The sequence below is a fragment of the Periophthalmus magnuspinnatus genome, chromosome 6 (genome assembly GCF_009829125.3).
Source record: "Periophthalmus magnuspinnatus isolate fPerMag1 chromosome 6, fPerMag1.2.pri, whole genome shotgun sequence".
NCBI classification, from domain to species: Eukaryota; Metazoa; Chordata; class Actinopteri; order Gobiiformes; family Gobiidae; genus Periophthalmus; species Periophthalmus magnuspinnatus.
The window spans coordinates 30,906,097-30,933,083 of NC_047131.1; the positions used below are offsets into that span (position 1 = coordinate 30,906,097).

The 26,987-nt window shown below is 42.1% G+C and overlaps 2 protein-coding genes across 2 annotated transcripts in view; both read left to right on the top strand.

Annotated features, from left to right (window-relative positions):
- Nucleotides 1-3,140: 3,140 nt before the first annotated feature.
- ptpn5 (protein tyrosine phosphatase non-receptor type 5) lies at nucleotides 3,141-10,272 on the top strand. Its single transcript, XM_033968057.2, has 13 exons — nucleotides 3,141-3,398; nucleotides 3,643-3,765; nucleotides 4,009-4,104; nucleotides 4,245-4,498; nucleotides 4,571-4,763; nucleotides 5,107-5,191; nucleotides 5,262-5,341; nucleotides 5,415-5,552; nucleotides 5,638-5,748; nucleotides 7,600-7,760; nucleotides 8,667-8,780; nucleotides 9,709-9,918; nucleotides 10,164-10,272. Exons 1-12 carry the CDS (start codon nucleotides 3,141-3,143, stop codon nucleotides 9,800-9,802), a joined length of 1,707 nt encoding a protein of 568 aa, XP_033823948.1. The 3' UTR covers nucleotides 9,803-9,918; nucleotides 10,164-10,272.
- A 3,033-nt stretch (nucleotides 10,273-13,305) lies between these two features.
- Nucleotides 13,306-26,987, top strand: part of dusp8a (dual specificity phosphatase 8a) — a 54,195-nt gene continuing 40,513 nt past the window's right edge. Inside the window, exons 1-2 of the mRNA XM_033967451.2 lie at nucleotides 13,306-13,799; nucleotides 23,745-24,099. Coding sequence (XP_033823342.1) covers nucleotides 23,860-24,099 — 240 coding nt within the window. The 5' untranslated portion in view covers nucleotides 13,306-13,799; nucleotides 23,745-23,859. The remainder of the gene's footprint in view (nucleotides 13,800-23,744; nucleotides 24,100-26,987) is intronic.

The following is a 26,987-nucleotide window of genomic DNA, read 5'->3' on the forward strand; positions in this document are numbered from 1 at the left end:
ATACGGTCACACTAACAACCTCGTTTTTTTCTTCATTATTATGCTTTTTTAAATTTATACTCCAGAGCGACTTATAGTCCAGAAAATACGGTATTTATTTCCATAAAATGTAAAAATATGGCTGTATAAGTTGCGATATCCTGATAAACTGACATTTTAAGATAGTCATACTTTTAATTTACCTTGTTGTGGACCACAGGAAATGACATGGCAGACCAAATTTCGCCCATGGGCCTTGAGTTTGACACGTGTGCACTAGACTTTTATTTCATGCTTACATCCTCAATGGGACACGTTAAATATTTGATATGGACTTGTTAAAGTAGATTTTCACAAATGTACAGTAAAAAGTACTGTTTAAGGTAATTTGGGCCAATCAGCTGGAGGCTTGAGGGCCAAGAAAAATTCATCTGAGGGCCGCATTTGGTCCCCGGGCCACAGTTTGGGCATGCGTGGAAAGACCTGTAAATATACGGTACATACGTCTAATACAACACATCTCAGCCTCAAATACGACATTTCTAAAACATTAACATAAAATCATTCAGTTCACACACACACACACACACCCCCACACACCCACCCACACACACACACACACACACACACACATACACAACCATACCAATTTATTCACACACACGCACACACAGTCACTCAATTTCAGATATACAAATCCTCTTTCTTTCACACATTCACTAATGGTGCAAACGTGCTGTGATTTTAGCCATTTCTTTGTCACACGTGCAAACTTTTGAAAACCTGTGCGTGTTATAATCTCGTTTTAACTTTAACTTTTCCACTGACTCGATTTAGCGACAACAGAGAAAAACGATTTAGAGAAAGAGGTTCTACATTTTGAAAAGCTGCACTCTCTTCTAGAAGTCGGCCTAAGTTGTTTTTTCTGGATATTTTGACGTTATGATATAGAGCACATGTGTCAAACTCAAGGCCCACGGGCAAAAAGTGGCCCGCCTTGTCATTTCCTGTGGCCCACGACAAGGAAAATTAAAAGTATGACTGTCTCAAAATGTGTGTTTATCAGGATATCGCAAGTTATACAGCCATATTTTTACATTTTATGGAAGTACATACTGTATTTTCCACATTATAAGTCGCTCTGGAGTATAAATAAAAAAAAGAAAAGTGTAATAATGAAGAAAAAAAACACGGTTCTCAGGTTGTCAGTGTGACCGTATTGAAGATATGACATTATATACTCAAATGCGACTTAAATTCCACGTAGAAGTCAAGTTTATCTAAGTTTAAGTCGCACCCCCGGCCAAACTATGAAAAGAAAAAAGCGCGACTTATAGTACAGAAAATACATTATGTGATATTTGTAAATTGAATCAAGTTTATGAACAAGTCAAACAACTAGTGACTATTTATTTTGACCATTTTCCTGATGTGGCCCTCGGTGTAAATGTGTTTGACGCCCCTGGTCTAGACCGACAGTGACGGGGAACAGCGTCTCGTCTAATTAGCGGTAGCGTTCTCCGAAAGAACCCCCACCGTCGGACTTTGAAGTTGTTTGCATGAATAGAAACAAAAGCTGAAAGCAAAACAAAGGAGCAGGACAAACATGAAGGGAGGATTCAGCTGAAACTGATTAGGGGACGGCAACTTTGACAACTAATGAATATCACAGTGTTTTTTTGGGCATTTCGTGGGAACAATTTTCCGACGAGAGGTTTAAACGTCCTATATTTCGTTATTTTCTGATATATATTATAATGTTTTCTCGTCGTAAACAGACCTGGAGTTGTGTTTTGTTTCATTCACGCATGTTTAACGCACAAACGCACCTGCAGATTTAAGCTAGAGTCCTTCTCTCAAACTGAAAACGCTCTGTTCCACCTTGTGATGTCATCATGTGGTGATACAGGAAGTGCTCCGCTGTGTTTTTAAACTCCACACACCTTCATAATATAGGACCTTTAAGTATCAGACAAATGTAAACCACTCACAACATGTAAAAATATCACACTGTACCTTTATTTGTAATTTTACAAAAAAAATTTCTTGATTTTTACATTTTTAATCTGCCCTTTTTGCAACATTTTGAGATTTTCTTTTTTAAATATAAGCAATATATTCATTAGTTTCAGCTTCCTGTTATATGCAGCTTTTTGAGGACCTATCCTACATATAATATTTAGTCTTAAATTGCAAATCGCTATGGCAACAGTCCTCATTTCCCATTATTCTTAAACCCATGGCTCATATGTTACCTGATATTCAGATTTGCATTTATTCAAAACAACGTTCATTTTATGTTTTGTGTTTGTTCACTGATCTGAATGTTGGAGATTCGAAACCCGACAGATGAATGCTGCTGTTGTGTCCTTGGGCAAGACACTTAACCCACCTCGCCCCAGTGTGTGTGCGCACTGGTGTATGAACGTGTGTGTGAATGTGCGGGTGGAAAAGTGCTGTATAAAAATGTATTTATGGACCAAAATATTGTGACAGATTTTTTAAATTTACACTAAACAAACCAATTTTATTCATATTTTCACATTAAAATAACAGTTTGTTCTGAGTTTAATCAGTGGTGGATGAAGTACTCCATTCTGTTACTTAAGTAAAAGTACAGATACAGGGGTGAAAAGTTACTCAAGTAAAAAAAGTACTCATTAAAAATGTAGTTACAGAGTGAAATGTTGTTCGTTTGCTAGTGTTAAAAGTGTTAAATGTAGAGATACTGATTTAATTTTTATTTTGGTCAACAGTAAAAAATACAAATCAATTTCTTAATTTTTTCTATACATTTTGAGTATTTATTTTTGTTTTGCTCAAAGCCGAAGCTTGAACTTGAAAACTTTAGTCAGGAGGGTAAAAATAACCCCTCAAATCATATGAAAAGTACTTTTACTTGTGAGTCCTGTTCAAAAATGTAGTGTAGTAGAAAGTACAGATACTGCTCTCAAATGTACTGAAGTAAAAGTGAAAAGTATTCACTGTAAAATGTACTTAAGTAAAGCATAGATACTTAAACACTCTACTTAAGCACAGTACTTTAGTTTTATTTTGTTCCCTTTATTACTTAAACTTGCTCATTTAAAGTTTTGTTTTCGTTTTATGTCATTAACGTGAAACTGTTTAAACTCAGGAGAGCTTCATCTACCAGGAGGAGCATGACGCGTAAGCTGAGCAGCTCCACACGGTCGCCCACGGAGGACTCCATCTTCCTGAGGCCCGACGAGGACCCGGTGTGGCTCGATGAACCTGCAAAGACTGATAAAACACTGGATGGATTTTCAAATAAAGACGAGTTGACTGAACCCACGGACCCTCCCAACTCTCACGGACAAGAACTGTTTTTGCATAAAGTCTACGCTCTGGTGGTGGAGATACACTTCTGGGTGGCGCTCTTCGCTGTGTCCCAGGTCACGGTATGTGGTCTGAAGTTTCACACAGATTTGGGTTTTGAATAGTTAAAGGTTCTGAAATGATCCAAATGATTCTAATGGAAAACACAGATAAGAAAACAGTGTGATTGGCCCTTTAAATGAGGATCATGCATGTTAAAATTCTGCGTGTGAGAGACATTTTTCACACGTGAACAAGCACAACCCGTGTCTGATTACTCATGCATGAATGAGCATGCAAACACACATCTTTACTTTCTCTGTCCAGGGCTACTGGCTGTTCTTTGTGATGGAAGGAAATGGGCCGTTTTCATCCGTCTATAAAGCTCTGCAAGTAATAGACTTCTACCTTAGCTTCATCCTTCCATGCCACCCGATCTTAGGCGGGAATGTAAGTATCATAGTGTACAATTCAATGTTTTTAAGTCTTAGAAAATGCTGCTGACTCTCACATAGAAGCTGGAGTCTGTGTGTCTCTGTAGATTCAACCTGATCATTTATAATCAGGCCGATAGTAGATATTTCACTATATATCTGTATCTGTACGAGGTTTGCCTGCCTCATTCTCAGACACTGTACATGTGTCCAGTGCGATCACATAACAGAACACTGTTTTTATCTGTATTTTGTCCAGTCAACATTATTGATGAAGGAGGTTGCCCACACTGAAGAGCACAAGTGGATCGTCAATGGCACAGCAGGAATCAGTGTGGCCATCTGCATCATCATGGTAAAACACCGGAGAGAATGAAGAAAACAGAGCTATATGTGTAGTTCAGCCTGGAATAGTCCGCAACATTTAGTAAAATCATATACAAATCTAATTCATTTAAGTATTTACAAAGTATTGATTGTAATATTCTGCTGTAGATCATCCACATGGTCTGTAAGTGGCGCTATGGCACTGGCCTGTGGCGGTCAGGACCCGTCCCAAAGGAGCTGGGGGAGCGGCGTCAGTCTGTGAGTCGACAGCCCTCCTTCACCCTCTCAGAGTGGACCGACGCTCAGGAGGACCTCCTGGACCTGGACCCTGTGCCACAGACGCCTGTGTTTGACATCACGGACACGAGGACAGAGGCCGACTCCGCCACGCTCACAGTGACTCCCGTGGGGCTGCAGGAGAGGTGTGTGTTACTCACTAATCATGACGTAAGTGTATGACATCATGGTCTCTGCTGACCTTCTCTGCCTGACAGGAGGGGCTCTAATGTCTCCCTGACTCTGGACATGTGCACCCCTGGGTGCACAGAGCCGTACGGCTACGGCGCACAACTCTCACCCAGAGACCAGTCGGCCCAGGAATACCTCCGCCAGGGAACGCACGTCCTGACCCCTGCCCAGCTCCACAGCCGGGCCATGGACGACCAGGCCCTGCAGGCCGAGTTTTATGTGAGAGCCGCATCAGCGCCTACACTCCGACACTCCTGAGACACACCTAGACAAAGACACGCACATCCCACACACAACACCCGATGGAGCGCCGCACACACCCGTGAGCTCCTCCAGAGCCTCTAAGTGGGCGAAGGAGAATACATACAAGCATATTTGCATAATGAAAACCCATGAAGGATTGCAATGTCTGCTAGGCACATGTGCAGTCACACAAATATTCAAATTGGAGCTACTGTTATTGCAAGTACAGAAAATAGAACATTTATTTCGAGTCTGACCTGCGCCTTCTACATGGTAATAATACTGTTACATCTGTCTCGCTTTCTCTGCCCAACAACAGGAAACTCCCATGAACTTTGTTGATCCAAAGGAGTACAATTACCCCGGGCTGGTGAGAAAGAACCGCTACAAAACCATCTTACCAAGTGAGCACACAGCAAAAACAACCCCCCATATTATATCCTGAATGTAATGTTTTCACACTGTCTCTCACAGACACACACAGCAGAGTGATTCTAAAGTCAGATGACGAAGACGACTTCCTCAGCACCTACATCAACGGCAATTATTTAAAGGTAAATCTACGAACCCCCCGGAGCAGCGTTGAGGTGTTTCCGTGTATTCTCAGGCAGTGTTTTGCGTGTTCAGGGTTACGACGACGAGGAGCAGGCGTACATAGCCACGCAGGGTCCTACGGTGAACACGGTGGGGGACTTCTGGAGGATGGTGTGGCAGGAGAGATGCCCGATCATCGTAATGATCACAAACCTGGAAGAGAAGAATGAGGTGCGTTGAATTGTGTCGAGTAAATCTGTTTAATATTAAAATGTGTGTTGTAATAAATGTTTTCTGTGATGATGCTTTCCTTTAGAAATGTGCGGAGTACTGGCCCGAGGACGCCGTGACCCACGAGGGCATCGAGATCACGGTTGTCTCGGTAACGCAGGAGGACGACTACAGTCTGAGGGTGTTTACTCTGAAGGTGAACTGATGTTAATGTGGTTAATGTGGTACATGCTCCGGGCGGGTTAACGTGCCACTGTTCAAGTCACTGCAGCGGAAAATATTCAGAAATAAATACATTTCATTAAGTATAATTGGATATCGCTGCTTTTTGAATGATAAAAATGAACTGTGTGTAAGTCGCAGCAGCCAAAAAATGCATAATAATGAAGAAAAAAGCTCTGATACTCAAGTTAGACTCTGATCTGATCTGTTTTAACACAATCTGACTGAGCTGGAACTACAACAGGTGTTAAACAAGTCTCTTACACATAGAATTACAGTCGTAAGCTAGCTAGCATTAGCCTGAACAGGACCACGAACGCTCAGATTGATCACAAGCTCCGGAAAATGTGTTGTTTAAACCAATTTAGTATTTTTTCTTGAGTTTTCAGACAATCTTGCAAGTTTTTATTATAGATTAGAATGCTGGAAAAACATAAGTGCCATATTTTAAGTCGCACCAGCGGAAAAAATGCATAATAATCAAGAAAAAAAACATATATAAGTCGCACTTTTGGGGAAATGCATTTTACAAAACCTGAGACCAAGAACAGACATTTTATCTTTAAAGACAAGTTATAATAATAATAATAAAATGTGGAACAACAGGCTGAATATCAGTACATCACGCTAACGCTAATGCTAACGCTAACGTAACACATTTATATTTATTCAGCTCCATGAAGCACAGACAGAACTGAACACGTGTCTGGTTTGTTAACGTAAGATATTAACAGTTAATCAGATAAATAAAGCAGAAAAAACAAGCAACAAGTTGCATATAAGTCGGACCCTGAACAAACTATAAAAAACGTGACACTTATAGTCCGGAAAATACGGTAATTTAAAACAAAAATATATGTCTTTTGAATTGTTTTGAGTCCTGTAACATAAAGCTGAAACTCATAAATAAACCAATAATATTTAATACAGACGAGGGCAGTTAACATGAACAAAGTTGAAATGCACTTTTGATATAATCTAGTGAGTTCTAGCGTCTAGTCACTATAGAAATAATCAATAATCAGGGAAAACATTTGTGAATTTTGTAATTAAAAGAAAAAAGTGTCTCTGCTCCATCTGAGAGAATCTGAAAACTTCCAGTAAAGTCCATTTTGACGTATATGGAAACCTTTGGGGGTGTAACTCCTCTTTTCTGCCTGTGGTGTGACGAGATTTTGCAGTAAAATCCAAAAAATATTCTCAAAAACAAATCAGTTCTACAACAATTGTCAGAACGTCATATCATAAAAAAATCAAATCAATTACAAAATATGTCTGTAGTTTAATATTTATGTAACTGTCCCATCTTAAACAATATATTTTTTAACAACTAGAGTGGTATTTTTCTCAGGAAACGCAGCAGGACATCAAACTGTTGCATGTTCATCATTCGTCAGAACAGTTGAATTTGACAAAAATAAGAATCTGGTCATTATTTCTTTTGACGTGTCTCTTAAACCTTTAACCCCAGAGCTCCTCCTGGTGCAAACATGGACGCTCTTTGGGTCACAGCATCAAACTGTTTATATCTTTTATCGTTTTAAAGTCGAGATAAAGTTGTAGTTTTATTAAAGTGAAATAATCATGCTTCCCTTTATTATTAACCATATTTTCGTAGGATTTTTGAGTATTTTTCAAGGAGTTTCAAGTCACACTGCAGGACATTTTAGTGTTTTTTTTTGTTAAAACACAAAGAAACGAAACACGACTTCAATCAAAAACTATATGCAATTGATAGAAAACACATTTGTTCACTGTTGAGTCGATTTTTGGAGGAAGAAACGTTTTTATTCGCTTGAGTAATATCCGCCGATGTGTGTTGCAGCATGACAGAGAGGAGCGTAGTCTGCGTCAGTACTGGTACACCTCATGGCCAGATCAAAAGACACCAGACAAAGCTCCGCCCCTCCTGGAACTGGTACAGGAAGTGGAACGGGCCCGAGAGGAAGCCCCGCCTTCCAGTGGGCCCACCATCGTGCACTGCAGGTAACGTTCGCTCCGTACAACGCGTCATTTAGAGATGTTTTTTCACCGTGGGATTAGTTATAACTTCATATCACGATTTTGTTTTGTCAGATCATGTCAGATTCATGTTTTCTTAGTGTCTAACTAAGTTTATTCTTCACTGTGATTGGTTTAAAGCACCTGTCAATCAAAGTATGACAGAGTTTGACCAACAGGAAGTGGTGGAAAGTGTCGTTTTTGATCATAGAGCTGCAAAACAAAAAGAAGCGAATCACGATATGGCAATTTTGGGATGAGATTACGATTTTTTTAGTTTTATTTTTTTTTATCGCCATGAATAAAGAGAAGGCTACTTAAAATGCACCAATCAGGGAGGACAAGTTTTAATCAAATCTATGCTAATCCTGCAGTAATCTGTGTTTTTTCATAGACTGTTTATATAAATGGACATAGCTAACCTGCTAGCCACCGCGTTCCACATAGGAAGTGAAAAAAAATGGCTTCTCTCTCTGTAACTCCCACTGTCAGTCGCCATTTTGGTCTTAAACGTTCGTATTAACCCTCTACATGATCCTGGGGTTTTTATTTCGCTATTATATCCGTAAACAAAGATATGAACATTAATAACAGACCAATGAGCTGCACTCTTTCGTTGAAGTTGCGGGTTTGATTGTTTGCCCCGCGCTAAACCACCAAGGGGCTTTACCTTCAACATCCTCGCTCCCGATTGGCTCTTTGGTTGCTATGATACTCACAGTCCGCGATCCCAAACGTGGCTCTAAATTCGCCGTTTTAACTGCTAGCCTCGATTAGCTTCGTTTGACTTGAGCTGAACGCTGTGGTTGACGTCACACTCCTTTACGCTGCTTCTTTATACCGTCTGTTGTTGGGTTTTTTTCCGTTTTTACCTCGTTGCTGTGTCTGCAGTGCTGGAATCGGTCGAACCGGCTGCTTCATTGCCACCTCCATCCTGTGCAAGCAGCTGAGGACTGAGGGCGTGGTCGACATCCTGAGGACCACCTGTCAGCTCCGTCTGGACAGGTATTACCTTTAGCCGTGACTTAGCGTTGTCGCACGAAGACGGTTTATGGCCAGTTTCCAAAGTCCAGTTCTTACGAGCGTCAACAAGACCAGCGTGTTTGTCCTTGTTGCTTAAAACGCTCTGTTTACCAACCAAACATGGATGACCCACTGGTGAAACAAACGTGTGCGATGTTCTGTGAGTGTAAAATGACTCTGGACACTTCTGAGTTATGTAATGAGTTGCATTTTTAAGTCGCACTAACCCGTTTTTTTAATTTGAATGCACTGTTCCGTCTGATCGCGTATTCATGACGGGTGTAGTGATCTCCAGACAGTTTAAGATTCTGGTCTTTTTCAAACCTACAAACACTTTAAGACAGAAACTGGTTCATCTAAAGGACAAAACCCAGAGATATAAACAAAAGTAATGTGGTCTACTCCATTTTGTGTAGTGAAAAGTGGAGAAAATAAGTGAGAGAATGTACCAACGCCGTCGAGAGAGCAGCTCAGGGCCACAATCTGCTGTGCATCTCCACCTCAAAGACACTAAACACTATTTTAAACACTATTTTGAAGACAGTGAAGTTCAGATCTGAGCCAGAGAAAAGAAATGGTTTAAGAGAGGAGTTAAAGAAGCTATTTTTTTTGTTAGGAAAGACAATAATCCTTCCTTAAACTGGAATGGAGGCCTCAGACGTCATCTCTAACCGATCTAAAACTCTATATTCAGACCAAAACATACAAAAAGACACAAAAGGAGGGCCATTAAAGGTTGAAGAGGGTAGTAACTGTAATAGTTGTTGACAGTTGGACGAGCGGCGAAACGACTTTACTCCTACAACGATTTGTCCATTTCACAGATTTAAACTTCGTCTTTCGCTAAGTGTCTTTTTGTGTAACGTTTGCTCTGTGTGTTTGTGTGTTTTTGTGTGCGTTTGTGTGTTAGGGGCGGGATGATACAGACATGTGAGCAGTACCAGTTTGTGCATCATGTCCTGAGCCTGTACGAGAAGCAGCTGTCCCACACCTCTGAAGAGTGACCCCCCCGTCCCCCCCGTCTGAACGTCCCCAGACTGAGACACGCCACTGTACACTGAGCCGCCTCTGGTGGTACGCACCACTGTAACTATGTCATCACAGCCAGGATCCACACACAGTCGTCCACACACAGTCATCCACACACAGTCATCCACACACACTCATCCACACACAGTCGTCCACACACAGTCGTCCATACACAGTCATCTACACACACTCATCCACACACAGTCGTCCACACACAGTCGTCCATACACAGTCATCTACACATGCTCATACGCAAACACACTCATCCACACACACACACTCATCCACACACAGTCGTCCACACACACTCATCCACACACACTCATCCACACACAGTCATCCACACACAGTCGTCCACACACACTCATCCACACACACTCATCCACACACAGTCATCCACACACAGTCATCCACACACAGTCGTCCATACACAGTCATCCACACACAGTCATCCATACACACTCATCTGCACACACACTCATCCGCACACACTCATCCACACATGCTCATACACATACACTCATCCACACCCACGCTCATCCAGACACAGTCATCCACACAATCTCATCTCCACACGGTCATCCACACACACGCTTATACACACACACACGCTCATCCACACATGCTCACCCCCACACACGCTCTTCCACACACAGTCATCCACACACTGTTACACAAACACTCATCCACACACACTCATCCATACACTCATCCACACACACACACACACACACACACTCATCCACACACTGTTCCACACACACTCATCCACACACACTCATCCACACACTCATCCACACACTGTTCCACGCACTCTCATCCACACACTCATCCACACACTCATCCACACACTCATCCACACACTCATCCACACACTCATCCACACACTCATCCACACACTCATCCACACACTCATCCACACACTCATCCACACACTCATCCACACTCTCATCCACACACTGTTCCACACACAGTGCAGTTCATCAGGACTTATTAGTTTGGAACATTTGTGCTTAATGTTTTTGTGCAGAATAATCCCAGAGAGTTTGATTCACATAAATGTTTTTATTTTACACAGGGAGATGCCAAAAGTGTTAAATTTACAGCATCGATCCCTCAGTCACATAATGAGTTTTTAAGATGAAGTCCTGCCAAAAGTGAAACGGTTTTATTAAGATTAAGATGTTCTCAGCAGCTTAAAGGTTTGCTGTAAAAGTGTCAGTTCTGGCTCGTGCTCATAATCAAATCCTCACGTTTAATTCTGTATCATTTTGTTTATAAACTCTTTTATTTCTGGACATCAGGAGACATCTCATCTTCAGGTTGCATGGTGCTATGTGTTCATAAAAGGCATGTGCAATGTTGAACATAGGAATGTAAAACAATTAGGTCAATAATGAAGTCGTACCAAACCACAGTGTTCCAGCTCCACGCTGCCGTGTCCTTAAACATGTTCACACACAGAGCAGTTCCCACATTAAGGCCCCACACACACACACACACACACACGCACAGAGACATCACACAGCCAGAGGCGCTGAGAAGACGAGAGGACACAAATAGAATAACTCCATCAGAAAAATCAATGCTGTGAAAACAACACCCAAAGTGGCTCTGGCCCACGTTACTGGTTTTGGGATACATCTGTTTACATGACTCCGCGCGCTCAGACTCTGTGATGCCTCTGACTTCGGTAGCTGGAGAACACGTTAGTGACGTAAGCCCATGATTGTTGTATAGACGGGCCAAGCCTAATCTGTATGAAGCACAATAGACCAATCACGGTTCTCTGAAGTTAAGCTGTAAAAGTTATTTTTCTGTAATGTGTTTTGATTGTGTTAAGTTAAATGAACTGCATGTGCTGTATGGGGCCGCACGGGTCCAAAATCAAGCAACGTGATTGGTTGTCCTGCTTTTTGTTGTGTACAAAGTTTTAAGCCTATATATTGCTTGCTCTCGGCCAATGCTTTTGATACAGTTTGCTTTTGTGAAACCAACCAGAGATATTTTTAGAACATTTTGATACAATCCTTTCGAGTAGATGCCTTGTGTATATTTCTGTTTACACCATGATGGAATGTAGCTCATACTGTGGATCAACACATTGGTTCTGATGCAAGATTCGACAGAGAAAATGTGACAAGTACCTAAGTTTGTTTAGACGCAGAAGAAGAGTCTCGGTCCTCAGTATTTTTCTGTTCTGCCTTTAGGCTTTGCTTTAATATGCTTTGCTGTATGTGAACATTTTATTATTTTATTGGAAATTTTACCTCAGACTGAGTTTACACACAGTCCTCACTTCCATCTGTGGCTAGTCATAGGTCATAGTTCACAATATGACAAATAAATGCTAAGTGTTAGGCAGCTATAAAAGTAACAGTTTTCTATGTAACAAAACCATGTGATACACACATCCAATCAAACGACTTGAACATGTCAGAGGGGGAATAATATGAATGTGTAAATACACATCAGGATGTATTATTCTTTACTGACAGTTTAAACAGCTCACAGTAGAAGCATCGTCTTTAATCCAGTATTTCCACTGCTTGTTTGATGCTTTTTGGTTTTGAAATAACCAAAAAAAGGGACAGTGAGATTTTAAATCATGGACATACACAACCAGCAAATCAGTATTCCTCCTCTCTGCTCCAGTATCGCTTTGAGTTGTGAGTTTTGCATCCAAATAAAATAGATTTTCATGAATTTGACTGCTCTTGTATTATTATTATTATTATTATTATTATTATTATCATTATATTTGAAAGACACATTTAATTCACATTTACAGTATTTTAACCATGAGCTTTCCATGTTGATTGGGAAGAATTATCAACAGTTCATTCAATAGATTTTTGAGCTAAACTAAAAAGACTAAACTTTACCTTTAATTCATTTCCTTTAAGGACCTAAAGTGCAGTTACACATTTCACCACTAGATGTCAGGAGGCCTGTACGTTAAAGCCCGTCACTTGTTCTTTCCATTGATAAACCCACATTCATCACTCTTTCATTGTGAAGGCCACAGTGGAACAGTATTAGAGACTATTTCAAACCTTCTCCAGGAAAATAAACACTGTAGGATTGTAGAATTATTAGAAAAATCGGTTTAATGAACAGCTTTTATAAAACGAAGCGAATGATGACCATATCCACACAGCTTAAACATTATATTATCTATTTATTTTTTAAACCTAGCCACTAATTATTTTATTTACCTCCTAGTTGTGGTTTATAGTGACATGTTTCAGTGTTTTTTTTACTGCGTGTCTCCTTTAAATGCTCCTCTGCTCCTTAAATCCACAGATCACAGCAGTGACGTCACTCCAGCCCTGAGCCGCGCGCGCTGATTGGCTGCCGGTGACGTCAACCTCATATTTTTCTGGGTTGTTTTTTTTTTTTCTTCTCTCTCTCTTTCTCTCGCTCCTGAACCGTGACCTCACCGCTTTGGTTCAGGAAAGTGCCAAAGTGCGCCTTCATTAATACGCGCGGTTGGTGTAAAATAGGTTTACGCATTTAAAGATACATAGATTTACTCATTTATTCCCAACTCACCATGTGCGTAGCTGACATTTACTGAGGGCATTGTGTGTTTTTCCCGTCGCTGTCACACGCGCTGTCAGCTGTAGCCCCCCTTTTGACAGGTAAACACGCAGGAAACAGCGCCAGGAAGACTTTTACGCACATTTACGCACGTGACTTACGCGCCGTCCTCCTGGATCCTGCGGCGAGCGCGGCTTTACCATCCCCGCGGTTTATATTCATTTTATCCCTGCAATCTATTCTGAAGTGCGTGGCTTTGGAGTGAGCGAGCCTAGCGTGTGCGCCCGAGCCCCTCCTCGCGCTGCTGCAGTGTGTCAGCGAGGCGCGCACGTCTCCAAACTGGAATAACGCAGACATCCGCGCCAAACGCAGCGATTATCCAACGTATCGACGCGTGTTTGTCACATTTGGACTCGTGCTTGCATGAAGGTAAGTTGAGTTTGCATTTTATTGGGTTTCTATGTCGGTTTGTTGTTTATTTTGTTGTTATTATGAGGCTGCTGCTGCTGCTGCTGCTCGATCAATGGAGAGGTCGGTTGATCCACACGCGCACATAAACACACAGGAACACAACGTCTTCCATTGTGTCCACGCCAAATTTGCAGCCCATATGTGTTTTAATTTGCTCGAGTTTACCCACAGTGACCGTAGTGTCTGTGTTAAATATCTGGGTCGGTTTATTCTAGCCTCTGCGTCGGCGCGCGCTCCATTATTGTTATTGGACGTCACCAGAACAGCCCTGTGCGTCCCATTTAGACGTTTATAGCTCCTGCTGCTGCTGCTAACATAGACACTACTGTGATTTTTCTTCTACTATGTCTGCCCTGCTCAGCCTGGACAGGTGCAGTTGTTGTTGTTTGAACTCAGGGCAATCCCAGTTTGATATATGGCTCCGGAGTTTCCTGGTGCATCACGGGTATTATTGATCTGAAAAGTCCAGCCCAAACTGATTAAGCTGCTTCTGATTACAAGGGAAATGTGTCTCACTGCAGTAAACGCTGGTCCTGAGCTGTTTTTTTAATAGAATCTAATATGTTTACTCAGTCCAGTCTGTTTTCTGTGGAGTCACAAACACAATGGTGAGGCCTGTGTTCCTCCATCTTGGCTGTGGAGGAAGGTAACAGAGTACAAATACTAAAGTACTGTACTTAAGTAGCATTTTTGGGTGTTTGTGCTTTACTTTAGTACATTTTACAGTGGATACTTGTACTTTTTCTTCACTACATTATACCTGAGAGCAGTATCTGTACTTTCTACTCTGCGTTTTTGAACAGGACTGAGAAGTAAAAAGTACTTTTCACTTGATTTGAGGGGTTATTTTTAGCATGTTCGTGGAAACTGGCTAAAGTTTTTGAGTAAAACACAAATAAATACACAAAATTCATAAGAAATACTAAGAAAGTGATGCATTGTTGTTACTGCAGACCAAAATATGCATAATTTTGAGTCAATATCACAACATTTAACGCTTTTGGTGTGGAAATACTTTTAGTTTTTAGACTTTAGGTACATTTTTAACAGATAGTTCGATACTTTTACTTAAGTAGATTTGATAATTTGTCACATTTTCTCAAGTAACATATCTGCACATAAGAGAAAAACTAAAAATGACCCTACTTAAGTAAAGATACAGTGCAAATACTTTACATTCTCCTTAAATGCAGTACTTTGCTTTACTCTACTTGTACTTCCTCACCTTCCACCACTGGATTGTCACATATCGCGTCACTTTTATCTCGTTCCAAATCCGAAACATGTGCAGTCCGGATAAACTGCTGCAAATTTTAAAACCTCCAGAAACAAGATCTTACGAACGATTTAAACTAAACCAACTGGACTCTCCAAACTCTCCAGTCCAGTTGGTTTAGTTTAACTCCTTCGTAATCGTCTGGATAAACAAACCCAGTGAGCGTGGATCCAAAAAAAAACCGAGGTTCAGAAGGAAGCGGCGTTTGAAAAGAGTCAGGGAAAGCTCCGATGATGTCAGTGTTTGTGTCTAAACAAAACGCCCCGGCCTGTCATTGTACCGGGCTAAAAGCCACTTTTACACAGTCCCGCTGCAGACGGAGGCCCCAGGTGACGTTATCCAGCCGTCAATGAATAACCTGAACAGCATTACATCAGCTCCACTTGGCCTGGAGTAACTCTCATTGTGTTCGCCTTAGTTACCCATGTCTTTGAACGCTGTTTTTGAAATATAATAATGCTTAGTCAGGGGTTTTCATTAATGGCGGTTCCTCCAGAGCCTCATTTTCAGTCAAAAAACTTGCAAATCTTCAAACTTAACGGTGTAAAGCTTTCACTCTGAGGACTTTTTCCCACTCAAAAGACGTAATATGTAGTTTTAAAGTTTGAATCGCTATGGCAACAGTGCTAATTTTCGACCTGGTGCACTGGTCCCTCGTTTATCGCGGGTTTTATGTTCTAAAAATAACCCGCAATGGTCGAAATCCATGAAGTATCAGCTTAATTTTTTACAATTAATCTATATTTTGTAAAAAAAGATGAACAGACGGATGAATGAATAAATGTGAAGATACCAGAGCAAAAAATAAATAAATAGATGAATGAATGAATAAATAAATGAATAAATAAAAAAATGAAATTAATTAATAAATAAAAATAAAAAAGAATAAATAAAAAAGGAATAAAAAATAAATAAAATAAAATAAAAATAAATACATACATAAAAGTACAGATACCAGAGCAAAAAATAAATAAATAGATGAATGAATGAATAAATAAATGAATAAATAAAATAATAATAATAAATAAAAAATAAAAAATAAAAAATAAAAAATGAATAAAAAATAAAATAAAATAAAATAAAAATTAATAAATACATAAATACATAAAAGTACAGATACCAGAGCAAAAAAACAAAACAAAAAAAACAAAAAAAATCCTTTTGCAGCTGTTAAAACCCTCACCACACACTTTATACACTTTTCTCACACAGGCGTTAACATTTTCTCACATTTCTCTCTCGTTTAAACTCTCTCAAAGTTCAAACCTTCGTAGGCGTCTTTGTCGGTGCAGAACGTTTCATCGACATCGTGGGTTTTGTCGGGGAGAAAACAAATCGCAAACGTACAGCACTTCAGAGTCACACTGAGATCCAACGTTTATGTAAATTTGTCTGAACACATTGACTGATGGACAATGGTCTACAGTCCAACAGCCAATCAGGACGCAGAACACAATGTACGCTCAGATGATGTAAAAAAAACGAGCAAAATTACACAAAAACAATCCATGAAGAGAGGAACAACTGTATTCAGAAAAACATCCATTAGATCAGGGGTGTCCAAACTTTTCTCATTAAGGGCCACATATAAAAGTTACAAAGTTGAGGCCAATTGAGGGCCGTAGACTCGTCGCGAATACAGTAAAAACTTCAAATTTGCGTTATTATTACAAGTTAGACTGAACTACTAGACCTTTATTCACGCTCACATCCTCAATGAGACACAAGAAATATTTTATATGAGCTTGTTAAAGTAGATTTTCAGAAATATACAGTAAAAAGTAGTGTTTAAGGTAATATGGGCCAATCACCTGGAAGTTTGACGGCCAAGAAAAATTGGTCTGAGGGCCGCATTTCGCCCCCGGGCCACACTTTGGACATGCCTGTATTATATTATTTTACAACAGTATTCGTCCTCAGATCCACTCTCATCACTCTAGCTCCCCCAAATGAGCGCTGTCGTTGCGTTCTCGGGCAAGACACCTCACCCACCTCGCCCGTAGTGTCTCCGCACACAGGCGTATGAACGTGTGTGCGAATGTGTGTGCGTTTTTTTTCACTTTTCACGCTTCGAATGACTTAAACGCTGTATAAAAACGTGACTATTTCCCTTTTATACTTGTAGTTTTGTCATACACATATAGACGTGCCCATTTTGAATCTATAATCAGTACTTTTTTGTGTGATATTTGTGATATTTAAGTGATATTTGTACATGATTAAAACACAAATCGCTTATGACACAACAGTCTTACGCGGACTTACTCACGCTCGTCTCTGGGTGACAAGTGTCTTTCCCAAACTGACTCATGAACAAACTTAAGATTTCAAAACCGGATGGATCTGTGTGTGACTTTGTTTTGTTTACTTAAGATATTATACAACATTTTTAGGCCTGCGCAAGAATTCCCAGTCTGAATTTAAACTGTGTAACATGTGTTTTTGTTACGCTCCCGAGGGACGTTCAGGAGTCAAGTCGTAATACCACAGCGGCTTCTATTACATAAGGATATCTTCATGTCTGTGTCCCATTGCAGCATCGTCCCCCGTGCCCCGCCAACCCCCCCCCCCAGAACACCGAAACCAGGGTTGTTTCTATGGCAACAACTGAATTTGCGATCGCCCGTGGCTGTTTCCTAATCAAATCGATGGAGCGTGTTTGTTTTGGTGTCTTGTTTTGTGTCTCGTTCTCGCGTCCCGGAGCTTTTTTTTTTTTTTATAAACAAAACCGCTGCGTCGCATCACATAAACCGCTCCGTCCACGCCGATGTCCCTCCCCGTCCGTGTCCTCTCTCCGCACTAGACCACGGGAAACGATAATAGAGAGAGAAAAGGAGAGGATTGTGGGAGAGAGCGGTGGGAGAAAGGGTGGGAGAAAGGGTGGGAGCAGCCAGGACAGCGGTCGGTCGCTGCCGGATGCCGTCCATGGCGACGCGAAAAGGCAGATTCACGCCCCTGGGAGTCGCGTTTGCTGCGGGCGTCGGGGTGTAAAGACGCTCTACGACACATGATGATGATGATGATGATGATGATGTGTCCGCGCTTCAAGGGAGAACCCAGACGTTGCAGCAGAGGTCAGTGACGAGCGGGCGGGACAATTGTTGCTGATGTCGGCTAAAGAGGGGAATACCACTGACTTGGCGTGTTTAGCGTCTGGAAATACAACTCTTTTTTTTGATATTTAGCATTTTCTGGCAGATTCGGCTCGTCGTTTGCAGAATAAATTGCGTTTCTAACATCTGCACCACCTTGTCGACTGTGGTTTCGTTGTTTTTCGCAGCACTGGTCCCACGTTCTCTGTGTTTTCTTGCGTCACGGAGGTCGGCAGGTAGCCCCGACGGCGTCCATGTTTAGGCTTGGTCCGAGTTGTACGTTGCAGAGTTGCGTTGTTTATCCTGTTTGCGCGTTAAAATACCTCATATCTGATCGTGTAAATGGCAAATCAAGAGTCTTGCCACCTCGGAAATGGCGTCTTTTCATTGTTATTTTATTTAATCCTTGCTGAATCGATCCCGAGTCCAATACTAGAAGAAAAATACAGACGATAAACGATGATATTTCACGCGTTTTTCCTCATTTATGTGTTGTTTTTTTAGTAGATTAACAAACACAAGAAACACGCACACATGTTTCCAGTTCACCTAACGCACATTTCACATGTTTTTCTTATTTTAGCTCGAAACAAAGTGGGAAATCCCATCTCTGTCAAAGTTAAATGCTGCGTTTAAGCTTCCTTTTCAGCTGAACAAGTGAATAATAATGAAACTGACTTAAACGACTGATACAGGAACGCAACAGCAGATTTAAACCACAAAAACGACTCTAAATGTGCAATACTGTTTTAAAAAAAAGCATGAGCTGCGGTAAATAAACAACAGAATGAGCTCCTGGACGTCCCTCACCCCAGACACGTCCTCCTGCTCCTCCGGTGGGACCTCAAATTCGTTCCCAGATCGAACAATAACGTTGATATTTTCAGCTTTTGTAGTAACATGCTCGTTAATTAAGGAATTCCCAAAGCGCAGTATCGTTTCTTAATAAGTCGCGTCATGCTCGGTCTTGTTTTATTCGCTCTTACTCACCTTCTGCAGGATCTCGGTTGCGTTGCGAAGTTGGACAACTCCTCAGGCTTGGTATCATCGTCAAGACTCATTCTACGTTTGAACCGATGCTCTATTGTCTTGTTTTTATGCGTATCGGACATGTTTTTACGCTTTAAACGTGTCCGATATCTCACGTTTACCGTCTCAACTCGTGCTGCTTCTGTCGTCGTTATTTCTTTATATATTCACACTAATCAGCTGAAAGGAGAGTCTTTTTTCGTCTTTTTGAGATGTGTCAGAGCGAGTATCACATGTTAATATTATAGTTTTTAATGGATCGGGTATCGGTTCCAAGGTATCGGTTCAGTTGAGTTTTGATTTTGGTCGATAAACAGGTGAGATCTGGACAGTTTGGACCTGAAACTCCTCGTTATATTTTACAAAGTTGCTCTGTAGTTTAGTTAAAGTGAAAAATAACAGTTATAAAACTCATTTGGCGGTGGTATCGGAACTGGTATTGAATCGGGTATCGAGTATCAGGCCTGTTTCTGTCGTGTTTTAGTATCTGAGAGTTGAAGTCTTTAGTTTTGTGAAAAGTTAAAGACGATATAAAAACAGAGAGAATGTCCAGGAAGTGCACGAGACAGACAGAGCAGGACTGTGTGAAAGTCCTACAGCCGCAAAGGATCATGGGAAGAAGATGGACAGAACAAACAACTGTGCAGAGGAGAGAGGAGGAGTAGACAGAAGGAGAAGAGGAGAGAGGGTGGAGGGAGGAGGAGAAAAAGAGGAAGGAGAAGACAGAAGGAGAAGAGGAGAGCAGGAGGAGAAGACAGAAGGAGAGGAGAGGAGGAGGAGAAGAGGAGAGCAGGAGGAGGAGACAGAAGGAGAGGAGGAGGAGGAGAAGACAGAAGGAGAGGAGGAGAGAGGGTGGAGGGAGGAGGAGAAAAGGAGGAAGGAGGAGAAGACAGGAGGAGAAGAGGAGAAGGAGAGGACAGAAGGAGAAGAGAAGACAGAAGGAGAGGACAGAAGGAGAAGAGGAGAGCAGGAGGAGAAGACAGAAGGAGAGGAGGAGGAGGAGACAGAAGGAGAAGAGGAGAGGAGGAGGAGGAGACAGAAGTAGAAGAGGAGAAGGAGAAGACAGAAGGAGAGGAGGAGACAGAAGGAGAAGAGGAGAGGAGGAGAAGACAGAAGGAGAAGAGGAGAGGAGGAGGAGGGAGGAGGAGGGAGGAGGAGAAAAGGAGGGAGGAGGAGAAGACAGAAGGAGAGGACAGAAGGAGGAGAGAAGGAGAGGAGGAGAGAAGAGATGGAGAGGAGACAAACAAAGAGGTGGAGAGGAGGAGGAGGTGAGGAAGAAAGGAGATAAGGAGGAGAGGAGAGGAAGAGAGGACATAAGGAGAGGAGAGGAGGAGAGAATAGATGGAGAGGAGACAAACGAAGAAGTGGAGAGGAGGAGGAGAAGACAGAAGGAGAAGAGGAGAAAAGGAGGAGAAGACAGAAGGAGAGGAGAGAAGGAAGAGAAGAGAGAAGAGGGAGAGGAGAGAGAAAGGAAGAGGAAGAGAGGACAATGGGAGAAGAGGAGAGGAGAAGAGAAAAGAGGGAGGAGGAGAGGAGGCTGTTACTCTGGTTGCTGCAGGAATCAATTGCGTGACCTTTTTGCAGAGATCTAGGGGGCGCTCATTTCATCATCCTGACACCAGCTTCCACATCTCCCACGTATCGATCAGAGACGCACCGATATCGACACTAATACTGAATAATCTGCTGGAATATTGACCTCCAAATATCGATATCCCCGATCTTTGCCCTAGAAAGTCTCATAATGTTTGAGTTTTTATTCATACAAAGTTGTTCTGTTGTTATTTTTTTTAACTTAGTAAATAAATGCTGCTTTCAGTCTCTGCTCTGGTATCGGTTGATATCGGCAGATACTTAAAGCCATAGTATCGTAAATCGGTAACTGAAACGCAGCTCCAGGTCTGTTTTTGAGCAGGTAGCAGCATCAGAACATGATTTAACGCTCACTAGACTCAGTTTTGTCACACACAGTGGACCGTAAAGCTTCTCCTGCAGATTTCCTAAACCTTCCTCTACGTTGTGTTTGTTTCTGTCTTCTCTCTCGTACTCTCCCTTTTCAGCCAAGGTTTAAGTCTCCGTTTAGACTTTGGGCTAAACGAGAAGAGGCCTATCCATTTTTCATGACGCCACGTGCTCCAGATGAATAAAACAAACACTGTGACCTTCTCACATCCAGCGGCACCTGCTCCACTACAGCAGCCTCCTCTTTGGTTTATGAATTTTCCTCTGGCGAATACGTCCGACCCGGGGCAGGGGAGGGGGGGCGGGGGTGGAGGGGTGTGGGGGGGGTGTCACACGGCCAGATCTAGACCTGACCAGACCTGCTCTCTGAATTCCCCCGGCTTAATTTATCTGAGTTTCCTGTTTCATGAGCTGCTGCACAGGAGACCCCCGACCACAGCCGCAAAACACTGGACTGGTTTTTATTGTGGAGCGTGTCTGGCTTAAGTCTTTGTATTCGGATCCTGGACGGATGGATGATCTGAACGGCATTTGAAGCCTTTAAATAACTTCTCGTAAAAGTGGCTATTTTAAAATGCAGCTTGTTGTCAGCTGTAAAAGTGGAGAAAATAGAGCCCATAGTTTCAGTTTGTGGTGAGAGGCGGGGCCATACTGACAGTTTATGTATTAGAGATGGGCCAGTGTGGATTTATTTATTTTATTTTATTTAATTTTATTTTAGTTTATTTTGTTTTATTTTATATATTTTTTATTTTTTATTTATTTTTTATTTTATTTTTTTATTTTACTTTTACTTTTATTTTTTAATTTTTAATTTTAATTTTAATTTTAATTATTTGTTTTTTGTTTTTTTATTTACATTTTTTTTTACCTGCTGCTCTGACAGATCCTGATATTTTTAAAAATCCATAGAAAAGCCCAATCATTTATCCAAAGCTGAAGTAAAACTTTTAACTTTTGCAAAAATAACGTGTATGTCTGGAAAATGAAATAATTTGTAACATGTTTGTGTAAAATATTTCTAAAAAGCCGCACTCTTCTATTTCCACATTTACTCATTAGTCTGTTCAAACTCTCAGACAATCAGCATCGAATATCAGTATCAAATGGTGATATCGGCCGACGCAGATATCAACAAAGCGATATCTATATTAGCCAATACCGATACTCGAACCGATATATTGCTCATCCATAATGTGTGTTTATATTTAGCTGTTTTAAAATACTGTTGTTCATCAGTATAACACGATTTTCATTGTTTTGTTGATTTTTTTTGTCCAATTTTGCACGTTTTTTTACATCGTATGAACGTGCCTTGTGTCCTGCGTCCTGATTGGCTGTTGGACTGTAGACCATTGTGTCGTGCGTCCTGATTGGCTGTTGGACTGTAGACCATTGTGTCGTGCGTCCTGATTGGCTGTTGGACTGTAGACCATTGTCCATCAGTCTCCTCCGTGCCGTGTCTCCTGTCCAGTACAGAATGTGTTCAGACAAATTTACATAAACGTTGGATCTCAGTGTGACTCTGAAGTGCTGTACGTTTGCGATTTGTTTTCTCCCCGACAAAACCCACAATGTCGATGAAACGTTCTGCACCGACAAAGACGCCTACGAAGGTTTGAACTTTGAGAGAGTTTAAACGAGAGAGAAATGTGAGAAAATGTTAACGCCTGTGTGAGAAAAGTGTATAAAGTGTGTGGTGAGGGGTTTTACAGACAAAAACGTATAGATTTCGTTGTGTTGTGGGTTATTTTTAGAGCGCAACCCCCGCGATAAACGAGAGACCACTGTACCAAGTCTTCTGTCCATGCATCGACTTCAGAATGATGGGAAAGTAGGACTGTTGCCATAGCGATTCACACTTTAAAACTAAACATTATATCCTTTGAATGTGAAAACTTTACACCATTAGTTTGAAGATTTACACCTATTGCGGGTTATTTTTAGAACCAAAAACCCCGCGATAAACGAGAGATGAGTAAACCAAACTATATTTTAACAATGCTTCTGGAACGCGCTAAAAAGTGTCTGTACGTGTCTTGGTTGAGGTCGAAGTTTAGCCAAGAATTTACTAAAAAATGACCCAAAAAATGAACAAAAAATTAAGAAAAAAAATGGCGGATCACGTTACACTTTACTTTTTTTTTGGATGATTACAGTTGATTTTTTGTAGATTTTTTTTCATGTTTTTTTTTTTTTTTAATAGTACATTATAGAGGATATGTGCAGTTTTCTAATTACGCACATCTCCAAAAGAACAGCCGGATTATTCCCAGTATTTGGAGTCGTATCCGCGCGCTCCTTTGCCCGTGTCAAGCGCCGGCGTGCGAATGTGCGGCGCGACGAGAGCAGGAGTAATCACGACCTTGCGTTTAATGAACAGCTGTTTGATTATCAGCATCTCTAAAGAGGCAGGGGCCATTTTGAATGTCACCGCTGACCAATAATAGCCCCGGCACGAAGCGCTCGCCGGACGCTACGCTAAACCGACGACTCCCGCGTTGTGATCACATCCGGATTAACGCTTATCTCCGTTTTCCTCAGGCACCATGGATCTTCCTCTTCCTCCGCCGCTCCTCTGACCTCTGACCCCCCGCTCCCCTTCCCCTCGTCTCGTTTCGCCCGTCCGACCCGCGTTCTCCATCCTTCTCTCACCACCATGGCCGGCGGGGACAAAGGTCCGGCCAAACGGAGCGCCATGGACATCAAGCGCCTGGCGAGCCTGATCCAGCGAGGGGCCGGGCGGCTGCTCGTCATCGACAGCAGGACGTTCTCGGAGTACAACGCGTCGCACGTGCAGGGCGCCGTCAACGTGTGCTGCTCCAAACTGGTCAAGAGGCGACTGCAGCAGGACAAAGTGTCTGTGACGGAGCTGCTGCAGCCCAACGGCAAGGTCAAGGTGAGTGACGGCGGCGGAGACGAGTACACGGAGTACTGTGTGTAAGTAGAATAGTATCTCTGCTTTACTTAAGTACTTTTTACAGTGAGTACTTTTACTTTTACTTTATTGTATTTGAGAGAAAGTATCTGAACTTTACTTAAGTACATTTTACAGTGAGTACTTTTACTTTTACTTCATTATATTTGAGAGAAAGTATCTGAACTTTACTTAAGTACATTTTACAGTGAGTACTTTTTACTTTTACTTCATTATATTTGAGAGAAAGTATCTGAACTTTACTTAAGTACATTTTACAGTGAGTACTTTTTACTTTTACTTCATTATATTTGAGAGAAAGTACAGATGGGCCAAATGAGTCATATTGAAGTACATTTTACAGTGGACACTTTCTACTTTTACTTCACTACGTTTGAGAGCAGTATATGTACTTTACTTAAGTGCATTTTACTTTTACTTCAGTACATTTGAAAGCAGTAGCTGTACATTACTTAAGTACATTTTACAGTGGATAACTTTACTTTTACTTTACTACATTTGAGAGAAAGTATCTGAACTTTACTTAAGTACATTTTACAGTGAGTACTTTTACTTTATTACATTTGAAAGCAGCAAAGTACATTACTTAAATACATTTCACAGTGGATACTTTAAACTTTTACTTTACTACAATTGAGAGCAGTACCTCTATTTTACTTAAGTACATTTTACAGTGGATACTTTCTACTTTTACTTCACTACATTTGAGAGCAGTATCTGTACTTTCCACTACATTTCTGTACAGGACTGCAAAGTAAAAAGTACTTTTCTTTCGATTTGAGGCGTAACTTTCGTGGTAACATCCAGACTAAAGTTGTCGAGTTCACACTTTAATACACAAATACAACAAATACAAATACAACAAATACAAATACACAAAATTCAAACGTGTCAAACGCCACAAACGACCTGGATCTGTTTGTTTGAGACGTTCGCGCTGAAATTGACCAGACGTTTTTCAATTATCGCACGAATCCGAAGAACGACGACACTTTCTGAAAAAAAAAACAACTAAGCGGCGACCAAAAAGTATTTCCCCGACTCGATGCGACGCGACGAACGACGTGAGTTTGCGTCGCACAAAACGGGACGTGTGCAGATCCTGACGTCACCGCGGGAAAACTGGACTTAAATACGTTTGAGATTGAAGCTGTGGGTCGACGTGACATTGGCGGCCGGTGTGTTACTCCAGACGCACACACACACACACACACACACGAGCGGCGTCTATATTTGTCGTACTGTACGTTTGTCGCTTATCGCTGCCCCTGAAATCCGATCCTCTCGTTTTCCATGACTTCTTCTCTGAACACGGCAGCCCTTTTTTTTTTTTTCCATGCCCCGTCCAGCCGCTCCACGCTGTATTTTTAGTCGCCGTGTGAAACTGTAGGAAACCGAATCGGGGCTGACGTCGTAAATCCACGGCACGTCCGACGCATTAATGAGCCCGATTTAACAATAATTACACGTTTATATCCGGAAATAGCCGCGCGTATTGTCTCCTCGTCCTGTTATTTTTGGATTAAACGCTACACCTTGAACAACAAAAGGCAGATTTTTACAAAGGATGACGGTGCGTTGTGTTATCAGGGCGGAGCGACGCGGGGATTTGAAGTTCAGAAACGCTTTTGTTTGCGAACCTAAACACCACACGACACGCCCTGCGCACCATCGTGTTTTACAATTCTGAATTACAGCCGTTTTTACAGTCGGATTACACTGGCACGTTCCGCCCAAATCATGAAGAATGTTGTTGTTCGTCGCCGGCGTTTTTGACCTAAAGTTGATCTAATATTGTGATGTAATTGGTGCACGAGCAGGAGTCGATTTGAGTCTAATGTTTCTCACAAAGTTTCACAATATTCATTTAATTTGTCTTTATAGCACTCCTCTGGCAGACACACGCTCTTTCTCACCCAAATAAACGGATAAGACGGTTGTAAAACACCTTTCTGCGCTCGCTGGGGCTGCACGGCCGTAAAAGTCCCATTTTACAAGTGAACCCCACAAACACCTTTAATGTGTGAGATGTTATTTATTAGATCCACCTCGTGCAGCTCTGCGCCTGAGGCCCGTGCGCCGGTCACTTCTCTGTGCACAGTGTTGTGTTGTAGCTGGACGTGTTCCCCGTGTGCGGCCCCGTGTGCGGCCCCGTGTGCGGCCCCGTGCTGGGACGGCCCCCCGCTGCGTCCCCCTCCCTCTGAGCCGTGTCCCGCTGAGCGCTGACTCTCATTTAAACTCTGTCTCATGCAGCCATCTTCATTTCATCCTTCCTATCGGCCGCACGCCTGCTTTGTTATTATCTAAGCCCCGCCCCCCGTAAAGAGGATCAGGCCTGCGATTAATGCGAGTCCGGTTCAAGCTGGAACTCGTTGGGTGAGAGAGGAGGGCCGGGCGAACCCAGCCTCTTTTGTTATTGGTTAAGCATGACATCATCTCCTTTGTGCGGCCGCTGGCAGGCCGCGGGCCGGGCACGTGCAGACTGGATGTGTGGTGTTAAGCACACACCCCCCTCGCCCCTCGCCCCCCGCGCGGCCCTGACCGTGGCCAGGAGCTGCCTCGGCCTGCCAAGACAGCAAAGGACACCACTGTGGCTCTTTGTTGGCGGCTGAATGCAGGACGCGGGAGAGCGGCGCTGAGCGTATTCATAGATGGGCCGCTGCCTCCCGCCTCTCGACCCATTCAGCTCTAACAGCCTGAATCCCCCGAGGCTCCGCCCATCACACAGGCTCCAGTGCCTCTGAGTGTCCAGGACCATCATCAGGACCTCGTCCTCACCGCTCTCTGGATTATTTCCTGTTTATGTGGGTCAGAGTGCGTCACACGCAGGAGGTCAGCGGCCGGACCTC